The following is a 15,269-nucleotide window of genomic DNA, read 5'->3' on the forward strand; positions in this document are numbered from 1 at the left end:
TGAACGGGCGTGGACTTAATTGGAAAATAATGTGGAAAAATATGAGGCTATTCACTTTAGTAGAAACAGTAGAAACGCAGAGTACTCCTTAAATGGCACGATATTGAAATCTACTGGTGTACACAGGGACCGAGGTGTCCTTGTACACAAATCACTGAAAATTAACATGCAGGTAAGCAAACAATTAGGAAGGCAAATGGTATGTTGGCCTTCATTGCAAGAGAAATTAAGTCCAAGAGTAGAGACATCTTGCACTAATTATATAGGGCCCTGATGCAAGGCCCTGATGAATGGTCTCAACCCGAAACACTATCAATTCCTTTCCCTTCACAAATGCTGATGACACACTTAGTTCCTCCAGGTTGTTTCTTAATCCATATTCCAGCATCTGCAGTCTCTTGTGTCTCTACAGGGCCCTGCAGGTCACACCTCTCTTTTCTAAAGAAAGATATACTTGTAGTAAAGGGAGTGTAGCAAGGGTTCCTTGGATTGATTCCTGGGATGACAGATTTGAGAGATTAAGCAGACTGGGTCTGTACCCTGTTGAATATGGATGAATGAGAGGGAATCGCATTGAAACATATAAATTCTTGAGGGGCTTGACAAGGTAGATACGACACCTGGCTAGAACCAAGAGTCACACTCTCAGAATAAGGGGCCAACCATTCAGAACAGAGATAAAAGTAAATTTCCTCACACAAAGGACAGTGAATCTTTGGAATTCTCTACCCAAGAGAGCTGTGAAGGAGCTGTCTCTATTCAAGGCAGAAATCAATAGAATTTGAGATATTAATCAAGTGATATAAGGGTAGTGTAGAAAAATGGTGCTAATCTAAAAAAAACAGCAATGATCTTAATCAATAGCAAAGTGGGCACAAGGGACAGAATAGCCTACTAAAGTTTCTCTTTCCTAGGTTCTTATGTTCTTAAGTTTCAGCCATGTTTTTCAAGGAGTGCTTTACAGGATAATAGAGGTGGTTATGGTTTAGGGAAGGAATTTCAGAGCTGAAAGCTGGGTTGCCAATGGTGGAACAATTCTGAACAATAATATGAGAGAAGACAGAACCAGATATCAGAGAGCTGTGGGACGAGGGGATTTTACAGTGGCAGGGACTTTAAAATAAAAGCCAAGAAGCCAATTAGGCCAACAAGCACAAGTAAGATGGATGAATTGGTCTTTGACACACTCCCAGCTAAGTAAGGTTTCTCTCCATATTTCATAAATGGCCATCAGGAGAGAATTCTACATTACAGCACTGCTGGAGAATTTATGCATATTGAACATTGTCACTCTGTGTACAACTAGCTGATCTTCTTGCCCACTATGAAATTCAATGTGTGCTTGTAGTTTGCTTTTTAATAACTGGGCTTGAAGGTTCAAAATAACTGCCAGTAAAATCAAGCAAGGAGAGAAAGAATATTAAAATGAAATACAATTTAAAAAATTGAAGGAGTCAGACTGGTATTTATATCATCCTTTTCAGAATCTTAGGCAGTACTTCATTGGCTATGAAGTACTTTTGTATTGCAATCACTGTTGTATTCTTGAAAATGTTGCTGCCAATTTTCACACAGCAAGCTCCCACACAAAAATGCAATAATGACAAGGTAATCTGTTTCAATGATGTTGAGTGTGTGGCAAATATTGATCAGGACTCCAAAGACAACTGCCCTGTTTTTCTTTCAAATAATGCCATAGGGTCTTTCACATCTGCCCGAGAGAACAGATCTGAACTTGACTTTACATCTGATCTGAATGACTGCCAAATACCACAGGTTGCAATTCCTCAGTACTGCACTAGTGTCCCAGCTGAGCTTTTGTGCCTAGGACCCTGGGCTCAAGGCTTCGACTGTTCGACTCAGAAGCGAGGAAGTGTTATCCACTACACAGGTGAAAACAAGCTGGTACAGTGCACCAGCACAGAAGTGGCCAATGCAATCAACACAAATGGGTTAAATCTGTAATGGTAGCAGTTCTAGGAGGGAAGACAGAGCCTGCAAGCACCTGTAAAACCCATCCTACCACTGAAATACTGAAACTTTCCTGGTTAGTTATATAGGAAGCTATAAAAGCAAAGGCATGTCAAATATAGCAAAGCCATGGTTTCGAGGCATTCATCAAAATTCTTTTGAAGAGTGCAGTAAATGAAGTAATTTAATCTGAGACCTAATAGCTCCAATTCCCCTTCTTCCACTACTTCGCCCTTTAAAGCCTCACCCTCTTGAGGTATCCAATGATGACCCTTCACATTCTGCTGCTTTTCCTAATACCCTCGACTCCCATTGATGCTAGGCCCAACCCTCCCACCCTGTCCACACTCAACTGTGCCCTTCCCCTGCGATCCATGGTTGTCTGATTTCCTCCACTGGCATCAAAGGCCTCTGTTCAAGCTTTGGTGTATAATAACTGTTCTGTCGGGCTTGACACCCAAGCCTCAGATGCAGTAGAATTTGTCCAAAACTAGCATGGCTGTTTTAATGGGTCTTTTTATGTATGGAATCATTTCTAAGCCACGGTCTTATGGAGGCACAGTCCTATGGACATTAAACTTTGACCAACTATATGGTCAAATGTTCAGCCAATAAGGCTAATCCTTTAAATATACTTCTTCTGCATAACACACATTCATTGTGGATTCCATCCAGCTAAGCAGAAAGCAGTGTCTAAATTTTCCCTCAATCCTAGAGGTAATAAAAAAAACTTAATCATCATCATATCCAAATACCACTAAATTTAAATTTTTTTAAATTTTTAAAAATTTTAAAAAAAAATTTATTTACAGCGTGGTAACAGGCTCCTCCGGCCCAACAAGTCCACGCCACCCATTTTAAACTCAAATTAACCTACCCGTATGTCTTTGGAATGTGGGAGGAAACCAGAGCACCCAGAGGAAACCCACACAGACACAAGAGAACGTACAAACTCCTTACAGACAGCGACGGGAATCGAACCCCAATCGCTAGCGCTGTAATAGCGTCGCGCTAACCGCTATGCTACCGTGCCGCGCTGATTAAGGAACCCCGATTAGGAGTCTCCTGTAAGAAAAGCTGCTTCATCCTCCTAGTGTTGAGAAATCCATCTTGTTCAAATAACAATAGCCTGGTGCCCATTAGTAAATGTTGCAGAAGATACCCCCCCCAATCTTCTGTAATCTAATGCAATTTAGAAAGGAAGTAAACAAGTTGCACCAATTTGAAGTTCAGTGACTCCCAACTTTGACGTATAAACGATGACAGATGTACATCACATAAAATGCTGGGCAGGAAATGACAGAAATGAATATTATTTAAGTACAGAATTCCAAATCTCCAGACTCCCCCAATCAGAATGTGACTTTTGAGGTGTGCTGCTTGAGCTCTGAAAATATTCTGAATCTTACTCTTGCTGTGGAACTGGTGCCAGACCACTATCAAGGAGAGAATGGTGTACATTTTGCTTTACCAGGTCTAAAATGTCTTGTGTGCCAATGCCACACGTGGTTTCACAGGCAGAGCAAAGTTGATGCCTGAAGGAATGTTGAAAGTTGCTGCCGTTTCTGAGATGCATTTACAAATTGCACTTTTGATCTCTGCCTGCAAATGCACAGTGTGGTTAACTTGAATAATACTTGGGCTCATTATCGGAATAAACTGGCTGGTGAATGGCATTAAATGTTCCAGTGAAAATAAGTGTTTATCAAATAAGTGTCCACACCCAGATGTATAAATGAGAGTTTGTTTTAACCAGGGGTTCTTTCATTTCAGAAAATTGTTAAAGGGGTGACCTGATAGAGGTCTCAAGGGAAATGGAAGTGGTTTAACAGGGTGAGCATGGATAAAATGTTTCTACATGATGGGTGTTCAGAACTGGGAGGCATAATTATAAAATACCTCTTATTAGGTCCTGCGGCAAATTCAGGGGGAACTTCTTTACCCTAAGAGTGGTGAGAATGTGGGACTCATTACCATGTAGTTGAGATGAACAACAGAAATACTGCAGGGGAATCCGCTGGTACTGTGAGATGAAGAGAGGTTGGACCACTTTTGTGCTGAGAACAAGCACCAGCATGAGGGGCAGAATTTCTTGTATCTGTGCTGTAGACTTGGTGTAACTTAATGAAACCACAGATTGTTCTAAGATTGATGTTATTATCTGCTTCAACTCTTCTATCTTTGCGATTTCCTCAAAAATTAAATTAAATTAATCAAAAATGACCTGTTCTGTAGAGAAACGTGCTGGCTCCCACTGATTAGGCTATGATTTTCCAAATTTTCATTCATTTACACCTATACCGTATCACATGGTTTCCTACTACTACCTTCACATGATGTTTTTTGCCTTTGACCCCTGGCATGACAGAAGACATGTCCCCACAGCCATGACCAATGGACTACCTTGCCCTTTGAGGGAAGTGGTAGATTACCCATTCTCTCCTGAACCTTCAACTCCACTCACAATGATGGCATTTTAGCCTTCATGGCAAAGGGTTGCAGTTTTAAAATAGAGAGGTTTTGTTGCAATTGTACAGGGTGTTGGTGACACCAGACCGAGAATACTGTCCACAGTTTAGGTCCCCTTATCTAAAAGAAATATAGTAACATTGGAGGCAGTCCAAAGGAGATTCACCAGGCTAATTCCTGGGCTGAGAGGATTGTCCTACCAAGAGAGAATAAATAGTTTGGGCCTGTATGCCTTGAAGTTTAGAAGAATGAGGAGTGACCTAATGGGGCTTGACAGGGTAGATGCTGGGATGTTTTCACTGGTGGGAGAATCTCAAACAGGGGGACAAGGGGCCAGTCATTTAAAACTGAGGGACATAGAAACTTCTTCTCACAGTGAGTGGTGAAACTCTGGATTTCTCTGTTCTGGCAGGTGGTAGAAATTGGATCATTATAAGTAATCAAAGTGGAGGTGGACGAATATTTGATAGATTGAGGAATAGAGGGGTATGGAGAAATGGCACAGGATAGGAGTTAGGCCAGCATAGATCAGCTATGATCATATTAAATGGCGGGACAGGCTTGAAAAGCCTGATGGCCTACTCCTCCTCTTTTCTTCTGTTCTTGTAATGTAATCATTCCACCCATTTTGAGAGGTTGGTCATAGCTAGAATTAACTCCTGCCTGAGCAAGGACCTGGACCCGCTGTAATTTGCCTACTGCCACAACAGGTCTACAGCGGATGCAATCTCCTTGGCTCTCCACTCTGCTTTGAAGCACCTAGACAACAGCAAACATATGTCAGGCTGCTGTTTATCGATTACAGCTCAGCATTCAACATCGTCATCCCCTCAGTATTAATCAACAAGCTTCAAAACCTGGGCCTCTGTACCTCTCTCTGCAACTAGATCCTTGACTTCCTTACCGGGAGACCACAGTCAGTGCAGATTGGTAATAACATCTCCTCCTCGCTGACAATCTACACAAGCGCACCTCAAGGTTGCATGCTTAGCCCACTGTTCCACTCTCTCTACACTCATGACTGTGTGGCTAAGCACAGTTCAAACACCATCTATAAATTCGCCGATGACACCACTGTTCTTAGTAGAATCTCAGATGGCGCTGAGAAGGAGTGAGATAGATCAGCTGGTTGAGTGGTGTCACAACAAAAACCTGGCACTCAATGTCAGCAAGACCAAGAAATTAATTATGGACTTCAGGAAGGGGAAGTCGGCAGAACACACACCAGTCCTCATTGAGGGGTCAGCAATGGAAAGGGTGAGCAGCTTCAAGTTCTTGGGCGTCAACATCTTGGAGGATCTATCCTGGCCCAACACATAGATGCAGTCACAAAGAAGGCACACCAGTGGCTCTACTTCATTAGGAGTTTGAGGAGATTTGGTATGTCACCAAAGACTCTTGCAAGTTTCTATAGATGTATGGTGGAGAACATTCTGACCGGTTGTATCACTGCCTGGTATGGTGGCTCCAATGCACAGGATCGAAAGAGGCTGCAGAGGGTTGTGGACTCAACCAGCTCCATCATGGGCACAACCCTCCCCACTATCGAGGACATCTTCAAGACGCAGTGCCTCGAGAAGGCGGCATCCATCACTAAGGACCCACACCATCTGGGACGTGCCCTCTTCTCATTACTGCCATTGGGGAGGAGGTACAAGAGCCTGAAGACCCACACTCCATAACTTAGGAACAGCTTCTTCCCCTCTGCCATCAAATTTCTGAACGATCCATGAACCCATTAATACTACTTCATTATTCCTTTTGTTTGCACTAATTATTTATTTTGTAATTTATAATAATTTTATGTCTTCACACTGTACTGCAGCCACAAAACAACAAATTTCACGACATATAAGTCAGTGATAATGAAGCTGATTCAGATTCTGATACATTTGCCTGTGAACCAGCAATACTCAAGTCAATGCAGTCCAGCAGATAGTTGATTAAAAAATAAGCAAATGCTGCCTTAATTGAGGACCAGGGTATCCTATTATTATTATTATACAATCTACTATTAGAGCCATTCGGTTTTAATTTAAATCAATATAGCTTTTGATTTGAGAGTGAAACTCATCAATAAATACTAAAAGCTTACATAACTTATATATGCAATTGACCTGAACACACAATAATAATTTATTGCAATAAAGAAGTTGAACTATGAAACAAAATGCAGAAAAACCAAAGCCACCCTTTTGGACCTCTACCTGTATTGTAATCCCTTGTGCTCTAACCTTATGATTTTATCTTGAAGTGGACCTCTTTCCCCATGTTCAATCCACCAACTGAGACATTTTTGCTTTACCTCTGGTAAAACTGCTTGCTTCAGTCCTTATCACTTCTTGGTTTGTGTTTTGAAGTAATTTTTTTTTAAAATAAATTTGCTGGACATCGTGGCTCCAGTGGAACTGATGCCTGACAGCAACCAATGCCAGAAAAAAGGAAGTTCACACCACAGAGATCACTAAATTGCTGTGGGCAATTTTCTTCTTGGTCAACAGTGAGCACTGTTGCTTTATGCAGGCTAAAAAATCTAAGTCCGATAGAAAAGTAACCTCTAATGTTGTGCTGAACTTTCAATGGGGCTTTAACCAAAGTGATACAAATGAAAGAAGATCCTTATTCTAAATATGATGAACTAATGTATTATTGTTTGCTTTTGTGGGCAATAGCTCACTTAACCTTGCACCGCCTAATAGCACATGGACTATTCACAAGAAGCACTGAAAAATGCATTCTGTTCTGTACCTCATTCTGAACAATTCCTATCTCTTTTACAAGAATGGGTATTCCCTCTCCACCCCCAATGCAATTGTTGTACAGCAAACACAGCTACTGTCCTACAAGACAAGCATTTATGTTTGTATTTGCATTTCATGCATTCCCACATGCTGTGCTTTCTGCCAATAATTTATGACTGATCTGCACCCAGCCTGCCCCACAGCATTTTTATTTAATCTCTGCAACACAGATTTACGGCAACTTGTCATTAATAATACAAAAATGTGCATGTGCCTTAGTAAATTTCAGAGCAGAAAATACTCTCCTACAAAAGTGCATTTTCACAAATTACACAGAGAATTTTACTAATATACCAAAAATTATTGCAAACATTCATCATTTTCCCTTTAGTGAGTTTTATTTACATTACTATCCCAGAAGAATTCTGAAGAAGTCTTCAATTAATCATTATTTAAAAATATACTTGTTTTGGCTGAAAGCGGTTCTTTCAAACTCAAGGCATGGATGGCCAGAACTGTTTGATTGGATCTTTGGAAGAGTTTTGTATTGAGGGTTATCAATAGCAAGAAGATATTCTGACCAGGAAGCTACTTTAAAAATCAACAGAAACCTGGTGCCTCTCACAAGCCCAAGAGATCCTTATAAACACAGAAAGAAATTATTTTGACATATTATAAATAATCCAATTATATATATTTAAATAGTAATTATATAATAATAATGAATTGCTTCAGCATTTCTTCAATCCACTTGTCTAGATATTTCTAGTATATAAGTCTTTCTAATATATATATATATATTTATATATTATATATAAAAATATATATTTTTTTTTAGACCTCACTTAAAACTAAAGAACATAACCACATGGTTAGATATCACAGGAAGAAATTCCACCGCCTGATTCTTTACAATGCCTCTGTGGATGATTCAAAGTATAATACAAGTAATATTGACAGGCAGGCACAGTTATTATGCACTCTGGTTACTCCTCCCCACATCAGCTTGGAGTAGCAATCCTGTGGCCAGAAAGGAAATGTTCTGTTAGGATGTTATGTGCACTCAAACTGCTATGGCCAGCAAAGCACCATGGGCACTTCTTTCCTATAGGTTGTTGGCAAACTGCTATCCCATTATCCTCTGCCCCCTGCAGCTGGAGAAATCGATTGCTTAGGGTTGCTGTTAGGTCATGGAAATTGATAACCCTTACATGCTTCACTCATGTTAGTCTGTCTGTGTCTGCCAGATAGTGCACTTTATAAATTAAAGCTTCAAAAGCAAATATATTGTAAGTAGCTAGTTATCTCTCTGGTACTGAAATTGAACAATACTGGGATTATAGTGACAGAAATTGCATTTTCTGTAATGGAGTTTAATAATGTTACAACTCTCTCCCACAGGCTTCCTCCCTCTACCACTAACTGAAGGATTTGTTAATGCAGATGATGTCAACACTGAAGCCCTAGTTAATCACAAAAATGGATTATGCTTGTAATCAAGGCTGTAAAATATTAATCTCTGACACTTATTGAGAGAACAAATACTTTTATCTGCTAACTGGTATACCCCACAACTGTGAACCTATTTTTGGCTGTTTTCAGCTTTTTCACATCAAAGGGAGTAGAATTTCCTACCACAAATATCCATCTAAAATACTTAGACAATTAATTAGATACAGTTAGTTTTAATGCCTATTGAATTTCGATACCCAGCAAAATTTCAGTGCTGCAAGTATATGAAGTCTGATTTACACTGTGCTGACACACAGCAACAAATCACACCTTGTTACAAAGTTTTACTGCACAGCTCTAGCTTTTGAATAGAAAGGGCTTGTTTCATCTATTGAGAACAAATGGAAAAAATATACCATTTCAGCATATTGAACAGGTGGCTGCCAGTGGACCGAGAGGCAGCTGCAGCACCAATATTACTCTGAAGCCAAGCAACCAAGTACACAAGAACTATCTACATGATACCTCTGAGTCATTAGGGTCAAGCCCCAATCCATAGACTGGATTAGAATGAAGTCAAAGAGAGCAGCAGGTTGCACGTATACACTGGAAGAACACAAATTCCATTCTAGCTTGTGCAATAATGGGTTTAGTCGAAGTTGATGCAGAAGGTACAGATTAAGATTTCTTTACTAGTCACATGTACACCGAAACACACAGTGAAATGCACCTTTTGCATAGAGTGTTCTGGAGGCAGCCCGCAAGTGTCGCCACACTTCTGGCGCCAACATAACATGCCCACAACTTCCTAACCCGTACGTCTTCGAAATGTGGGAGGAAACCAGAGCACCTGGAGGAACCCCACGCAGTCAGGGGAAGGACATTCTCAGGCTCCCTTCACTGATAGCTGAAAAGTGGCCACTCGCAGACAGAGGGTGAAAGAGGGTTTAGCCACACTCCACTTCACATTCTTGTGTACCTCCTGGGCTTCTGTGTAGATCCGCGAGGCGCTTTCCTACATCAAATCTGCTACATAAATGCAAGCTATCTTGGATGATTGGCTAAAGGTGCACACAAGGAATAGCCACCGAGGGACCCAAGGATAAAGGAACAGCTGGTTGCCGAAGAATAATTTTCCAGAAAGACGGAGGGCAGGAAAAAAGAATGTGAGGCTTGGGGTAGAGAAAAATAATTCCTTTAAATCTATAATTAATTCAGATAATTGGAGCAAACATCAGAAATATATACTTAACAGATGTGGTGGCAATTGAGTTAATGACAAGGTCTGCTTCAGAACGATAAAACATTTTGTGATTCCGCCCCTATGTGCATTACTCATTAGCTCCTGGCTCTGAGTCATAAGGTCGTAGGTTGTAGTCCCATTTTTTGAGTACCAAAGCAGTGCAGTAATAAGGGAGTGCTGCACTGTCAGAGATGCTGGAGAGGACCTTCAATGGGGTTTTCTCAGGTAAACATAAAAGATTGCGTGGAACTATTTAAGAGAAGTACAGGGAAGTTATCTCTGTCGTCTTGGCCATTATCTATTCCTCGATCAACGTCAGTAAATTACCACACTTCTCTTCGTGGAGCTTTCTGCACAACGCATTGGGTGCTGTATTTTATCCAGATGAACCATGGCGTCACTTCAGAAGTAGCTCAGCAGGGCAAAGTGCTTTGGGATATCAAGAGTGCTGCTGTATAAATTTATGTATTTTTCTTAAAATTAGCCAAACTACTGCAGTTGTGCTCTGGCCAATTTAAACTCAACATTTAAATTGTGCTAGCAATAACTTAAAGGGAGTGCCTCCGTCCTTTTTAAGATGAGCTGCAAAAGAACTAAATTAATATCTCTTTGTTTCCTTATATTTTTGTTTGCATATTTCTACTCAAACATGGACTGTTGATGACATCATCTGGGAATTGGCTTAGAGCATGAGGGAGCTGAATTAACACACAGTTGAAATGATAAGAACACTAAGGCACCCTGGGTTAATGACTGTATCAACGGATGCTAATTCAGTTCCCTCACACATGTCAAGCTCAGCACCAGTGACTGCTTCAAGCTATCTCCTCGATGATATCATTGCCACTCAGTATTTAAAGATAATTGTATATCTACATATTATTTTCCTTGCCCAACTGGATAGGGAAAATAAATCTCTTTAAAAGTTATTGTTATTGTCATTTTTCTTTGTCTCTTTAGGAAGCCTGAATCTAATTACTGTATTGTGAAGGCCTTTGTTAAAATGCTCATGTATTGCAAGAAAATAAAAGCGAACCACAAAATGACAATAGTCACTGGTTTATCTACAGAGAAGACGCTTCTCTGTAAGCAGTAGGGAATACAAACAACTGAGGTGTGTTGTCTTAATGCAGATCATTTGCCATGATTTGCCAGAGGCATCAATGCTCACTGTATGTAAACAAAGTCAAACTACATACCAGTTGTTCACTTGCAGAATAGTTAGTCCTGTGTCTTGAGCCAGTTGCTTCTTCTGTTCTTCTGAAGGGTAAGGGTGCTGGAAGATGCCAAGCCAAAGAGGTAGCATTAGAACAGAATAATCAGGTAAAAATACTTACATGTACTGTGAAAATGCATTAAATTGGAATGAATTCATTAATTATTGTAAGCTGAGGCACTGTACTCTCCTAAGTGTTAGTGGGATCTGAAATCATCTAATTAATGACAGAAAATGGGAAGCCAATTATAAAGTTAAGTGAAGTGTAGAAACAGCTACATTAATTAAAATCCTTGCTTTACCTGCTCACTCAACTTTATGAGAACACTAGACAGCCAATTTGACAGAATACCATAAAAATAATTAGTATCAGCATCCCATTTTTCCTCTGGGTGTGAGATATTATAAAATTCTGATTTTTGAAAACAACCATCCAACTTTGCTGGGAATCTGAGATCCAGTAGGTGGGTTTTTGGATGACGCAACATATTAAAAAACTTCTCAAATAATAACCAAAGCAACACCAATTTCATACAGCACAAAAATGGATGAACAGCTTTAAATAGTACTAGTGCAAAACTTATAATGCAATATAAACGTTGAATGGAAGAAATGATCTGATTTGAATGGTGAGGAATTCATGGTATTACTTACTAGAAATCTTAATTGTGAAAGTGACAAAGCTTACTGTCTTTCTTTAAAGGGAAATAAAAATAGTTCTATAATAAAGTTACCATTAAATTCCCAGATCACTAAAACATCATTCAAAAACTCTTTCTGTACATTTCTTATTTTGACTTGGAAAAATTGGTATGAACTTTTTCATAGTTTCTGAAACCAGGGAACACAATGTTTATTTCTGCTGAGGCTAGTCAGTCTGAAATGCACTTACAATTCTGTAGACCAAAGTTATATTGCTGTCTGCATGGTGCTGGGTTTCAGTGGCAAGGTTGGCAGTACCCTACTTGACGAACTCAATGACTTGAGAGAGTAAAGTGGAAATCCTCACTCTCGTTCATAAAAAAGATTCTGCTTAAGGTGCTAATTTATCCAAAGTGCTCAGCTAGCTGCATGCAAAATTAGCTTTGCATTGGATCTGGGTTGTACTATTCCCTGTGAACAGGAGAAATAAAGATTTACATTTATATGGTACCTCTTATAGTCCTTTTAGGATGATGCAGAAATGTTTTATAGCCAGTGAACCACTTTTGAAGTGTAATCACTGTTGTGATACAGGAAAGAATGCACCAAATTTGCTCACAGCTATTTTACACAAACAGCAATGTGATAATGGCCAGATAATTTAATTTGTTAGTGTAGATTAAGGGATAAATGTCAGCCAAGGCACCTGGCTCTTCTTCAAAATAACACACTGGGATCTTCTACATCCATCGATAGAATAGACCGGATCTCAGTTTAATATCCCATCCAATAATACTTCATTGGTATGGGATATGTGTAGAATAACAAGCTGTAGAAAACAATGTGTACAGAGTTTCTAGTCTTCCTTAAAACGAGTGGTGCAGATTTATTTTGCTTTGCCTTGAGAAACATTCCCAGTTTAAAATTACCTTCAGTTACTTGCAAACCTAACAAAGGTACTAAAGCGAAATCCAAGACATAACTTGTACCGTCACTAGAATTCTGTTAAGTGCAATGGATGAGTGAACCTTTTATATTTGGTTCACCTGAACTGCAGACAACAGCAGAATTGTAGATTTTGGCCAGTTTGCAAGAGTTAGCAATGAGGATGTGCCTGCCAGTAACAGGAGTGGGCTTGCCAGTGGAACCTACATTTTACAAATGAATAATAAATATTGGTGGCTAGAAGTCTGTCGCAGATGGTGGTGTGAAAGGAACAATTTACGGTCAAGAATACTGGAGGAACAGATTTATTTTAGCCTTGCAACTGTGGTAGTATTTTTGCCTGTCCAGGAGATTTCTAGCATTATCTAGGCCAACAACAGTGCACCTCTGAGGAAGAGCTACACTGTGGAAGGAGTGGTTGTTTGGATTAATTGCTCACCCTTTCTACCCTCTCAAAAATACAAAGATCCTGCACATTTTCCAAACATCAACCGGATTCTCCAAATATTAATAAGAACATAAGAAATCAGAGCAGGAGGAGGCCATCTGGCCAGTCAAGCCTGCTCCATCATTCAATAAGATCATGGCTGATCTGGCCATGGACTCAGATCCACCTACCTGCCTTTTCCCCATAGCCCTTAATTCCCCTACTGCTTCCCTGGGCAGAGAATTCCACAGATTCACTACTCTCTGGGAAAAGCAGTTTCTCCTCATTTCCGTCCTAAATCTATTCCTCCAAATCTTGAGGCTATGTCCCCCAGTTCTCGTCTCACCTACCAGTGGAAACAACCTTCCTGCCTCTATCTTATCTATCCCTTTCATAATTTTAAATGTTTCTATAAGATCCCCTCCCATTCTTCTGAATTCCAACGAGTATAGTCCCAGGAGACTCAATCTCTCCTCATAGGCTAACCCCCTCTTCTCCGGAATCAACCTGGTGAACCTCCTCTGCACCACCTCCGCACCACCTCCAAAGCCAGTTTATCTTTCCTCAAGTAAGGAGACCAGAACTGCATGCAGTGCAGTATGGTAGAAACCCATACGAGGGAAAAGGGAACAGAAGAAGGTGTTGATGAGTTTAGATGAAGAGTATTGGGAGGAGTCTTGTGTGGCGCATTAACATTGTAAGTAAGAAATAGGATGACTGATCTGCCATATGATCTTTTGAACATGATGCATACAACTAAGAATTGCAATATGGTTCCATAACCATGCACACCTGCCCTGAAATATGACTTTGAGATAACGTAAAGTTATGACTTCTGATTGCTTTTCTCAATTGTAGATCAACAGTTTGTCACTGAGCCAGCTGAGACTTAGTTGAGAGAGGCATTGAGTCGTTGGGCCAAAAGGCTTGCTTTTGTGTTGAAACTACATTGTAAATAGCATGACTTCAACAGCTTCGAAGGTGATTCACACCTTTGGGACCTTGCTCTTCAACAATTGGATGTTAAAGGTAAGATAGCACTTCATTGATTGTGATGCATTTTGGGATGGTTGGAGAATATTTTAACTAATGGCATAATGCACCCTGTGTTATACTTGTGTTATATTGGTAGATTGTACCAAACAAACTCAGAAGCAACAACATATATATCTAATGGACTCCCTCCATTAGAGTATCTCTGATGACTTGCCTCCTAATACTGCTTTTATACCATTTTTTTAAAGATATCTTTATTAGTCACATGTACATTGAAACACAGAGTGAAATACATCTTTTGCGTAGAGTGTTCTGGGGGCAGCCCGCAAGTGTCGCCACTCTTCCGGCGCCAACATAGCATGCCCACAACTTCCTAACCTGTTCGTCTTTTGGAATGTGGGAGGAAACTGGAGCACCCATAGGAAACATTTTGTTCCTTAACAATATTTCCTCTTTTTATACCCACTCGAGATTTAACTTCAGGGACATGATTAAGAAATTTGTAGATGGTACAAAAATAAGCCATGTGACACTGAATATCAATAGACTGACCAGCTGGGCAGAGATGTGGTGTGAGGTAATACGTTTGAGGAGACCATAAGGAATGGAAGCAGGAGTAGGCCATATACTCTCTTGCATCTTCTCTGCCACTCAATGTTCATGCTAATCTTTTAGCTGAGCGTCTCTTTCCTGCACTAATTGCAGATACCTTGACAATAATCAATTAATCTCTGTCTGGAATATACTCAGTGACTGAGCCTTCACAGCCCCCCCTCCCCCTTGGACAGAATTCCAAAGACTTACTAACGTCTGAGTGAAGAAATGTCCTGTCACCTCAGTCCTGATTGGCCAACCCCTGACTTTGAAATTACATCCCCTGGTTCTAGACACACCAGCCAGAGGAATCATCTGCTCTGCCAAGACTTGTAGGAAGTTTGCATGTTTCAGTAAGGTAACCAGAAAGGGAGAATGTCACCAATCAGAGGGCAAACAAGGAAAGGAACACACAATACGTGGTGGTTTCCTAAGAAGTGCAGAAGAACAGAGAGAAGGAGAAGCACATGCCTACAGATCCCTGATGGTAACAGATCAAGTAGGATAGTTGAGAGGGTATTTCCCTTTATTATAAAATATAAGATATCTTTGTTAGTCACATATACATCGAAA

General features: G+C 40.2%; 1 protein-coding gene across 4 annotated transcripts in view; it reads right to left on the bottom strand.

The window, feature by feature from the left end:
- Nucleotides 1–15,269, bottom strand: part of LOC127568334 (homeobox protein Meis1) — a 196,956-nt gene that overhangs the window by 68,680 nt on the left and 113,007 nt on the right. For all 4 annotated transcript variants that reach the window (XM_052011954.1, XM_052011953.1, XM_052011956.1 and 1 more), the window contains exon 9: nt 11,076–11,152. In XM_052011954.1, coding sequence (XP_051867914.1) covers nt 11,076–11,152 — 77 coding nt within the window. The remainder of the gene's footprint in view (nt 1–11,075; nt 11,153–15,269) is intronic.

Source organism: Pristis pectinata, chromosome 3 (genome assembly GCF_009764475.1).
Source record: "Pristis pectinata isolate sPriPec2 chromosome 3, sPriPec2.1.pri, whole genome shotgun sequence".
NCBI lineage: Eukaryota > Metazoa > Chordata > Chondrichthyes > Rhinopristiformes > Pristidae > Pristis > Pristis pectinata.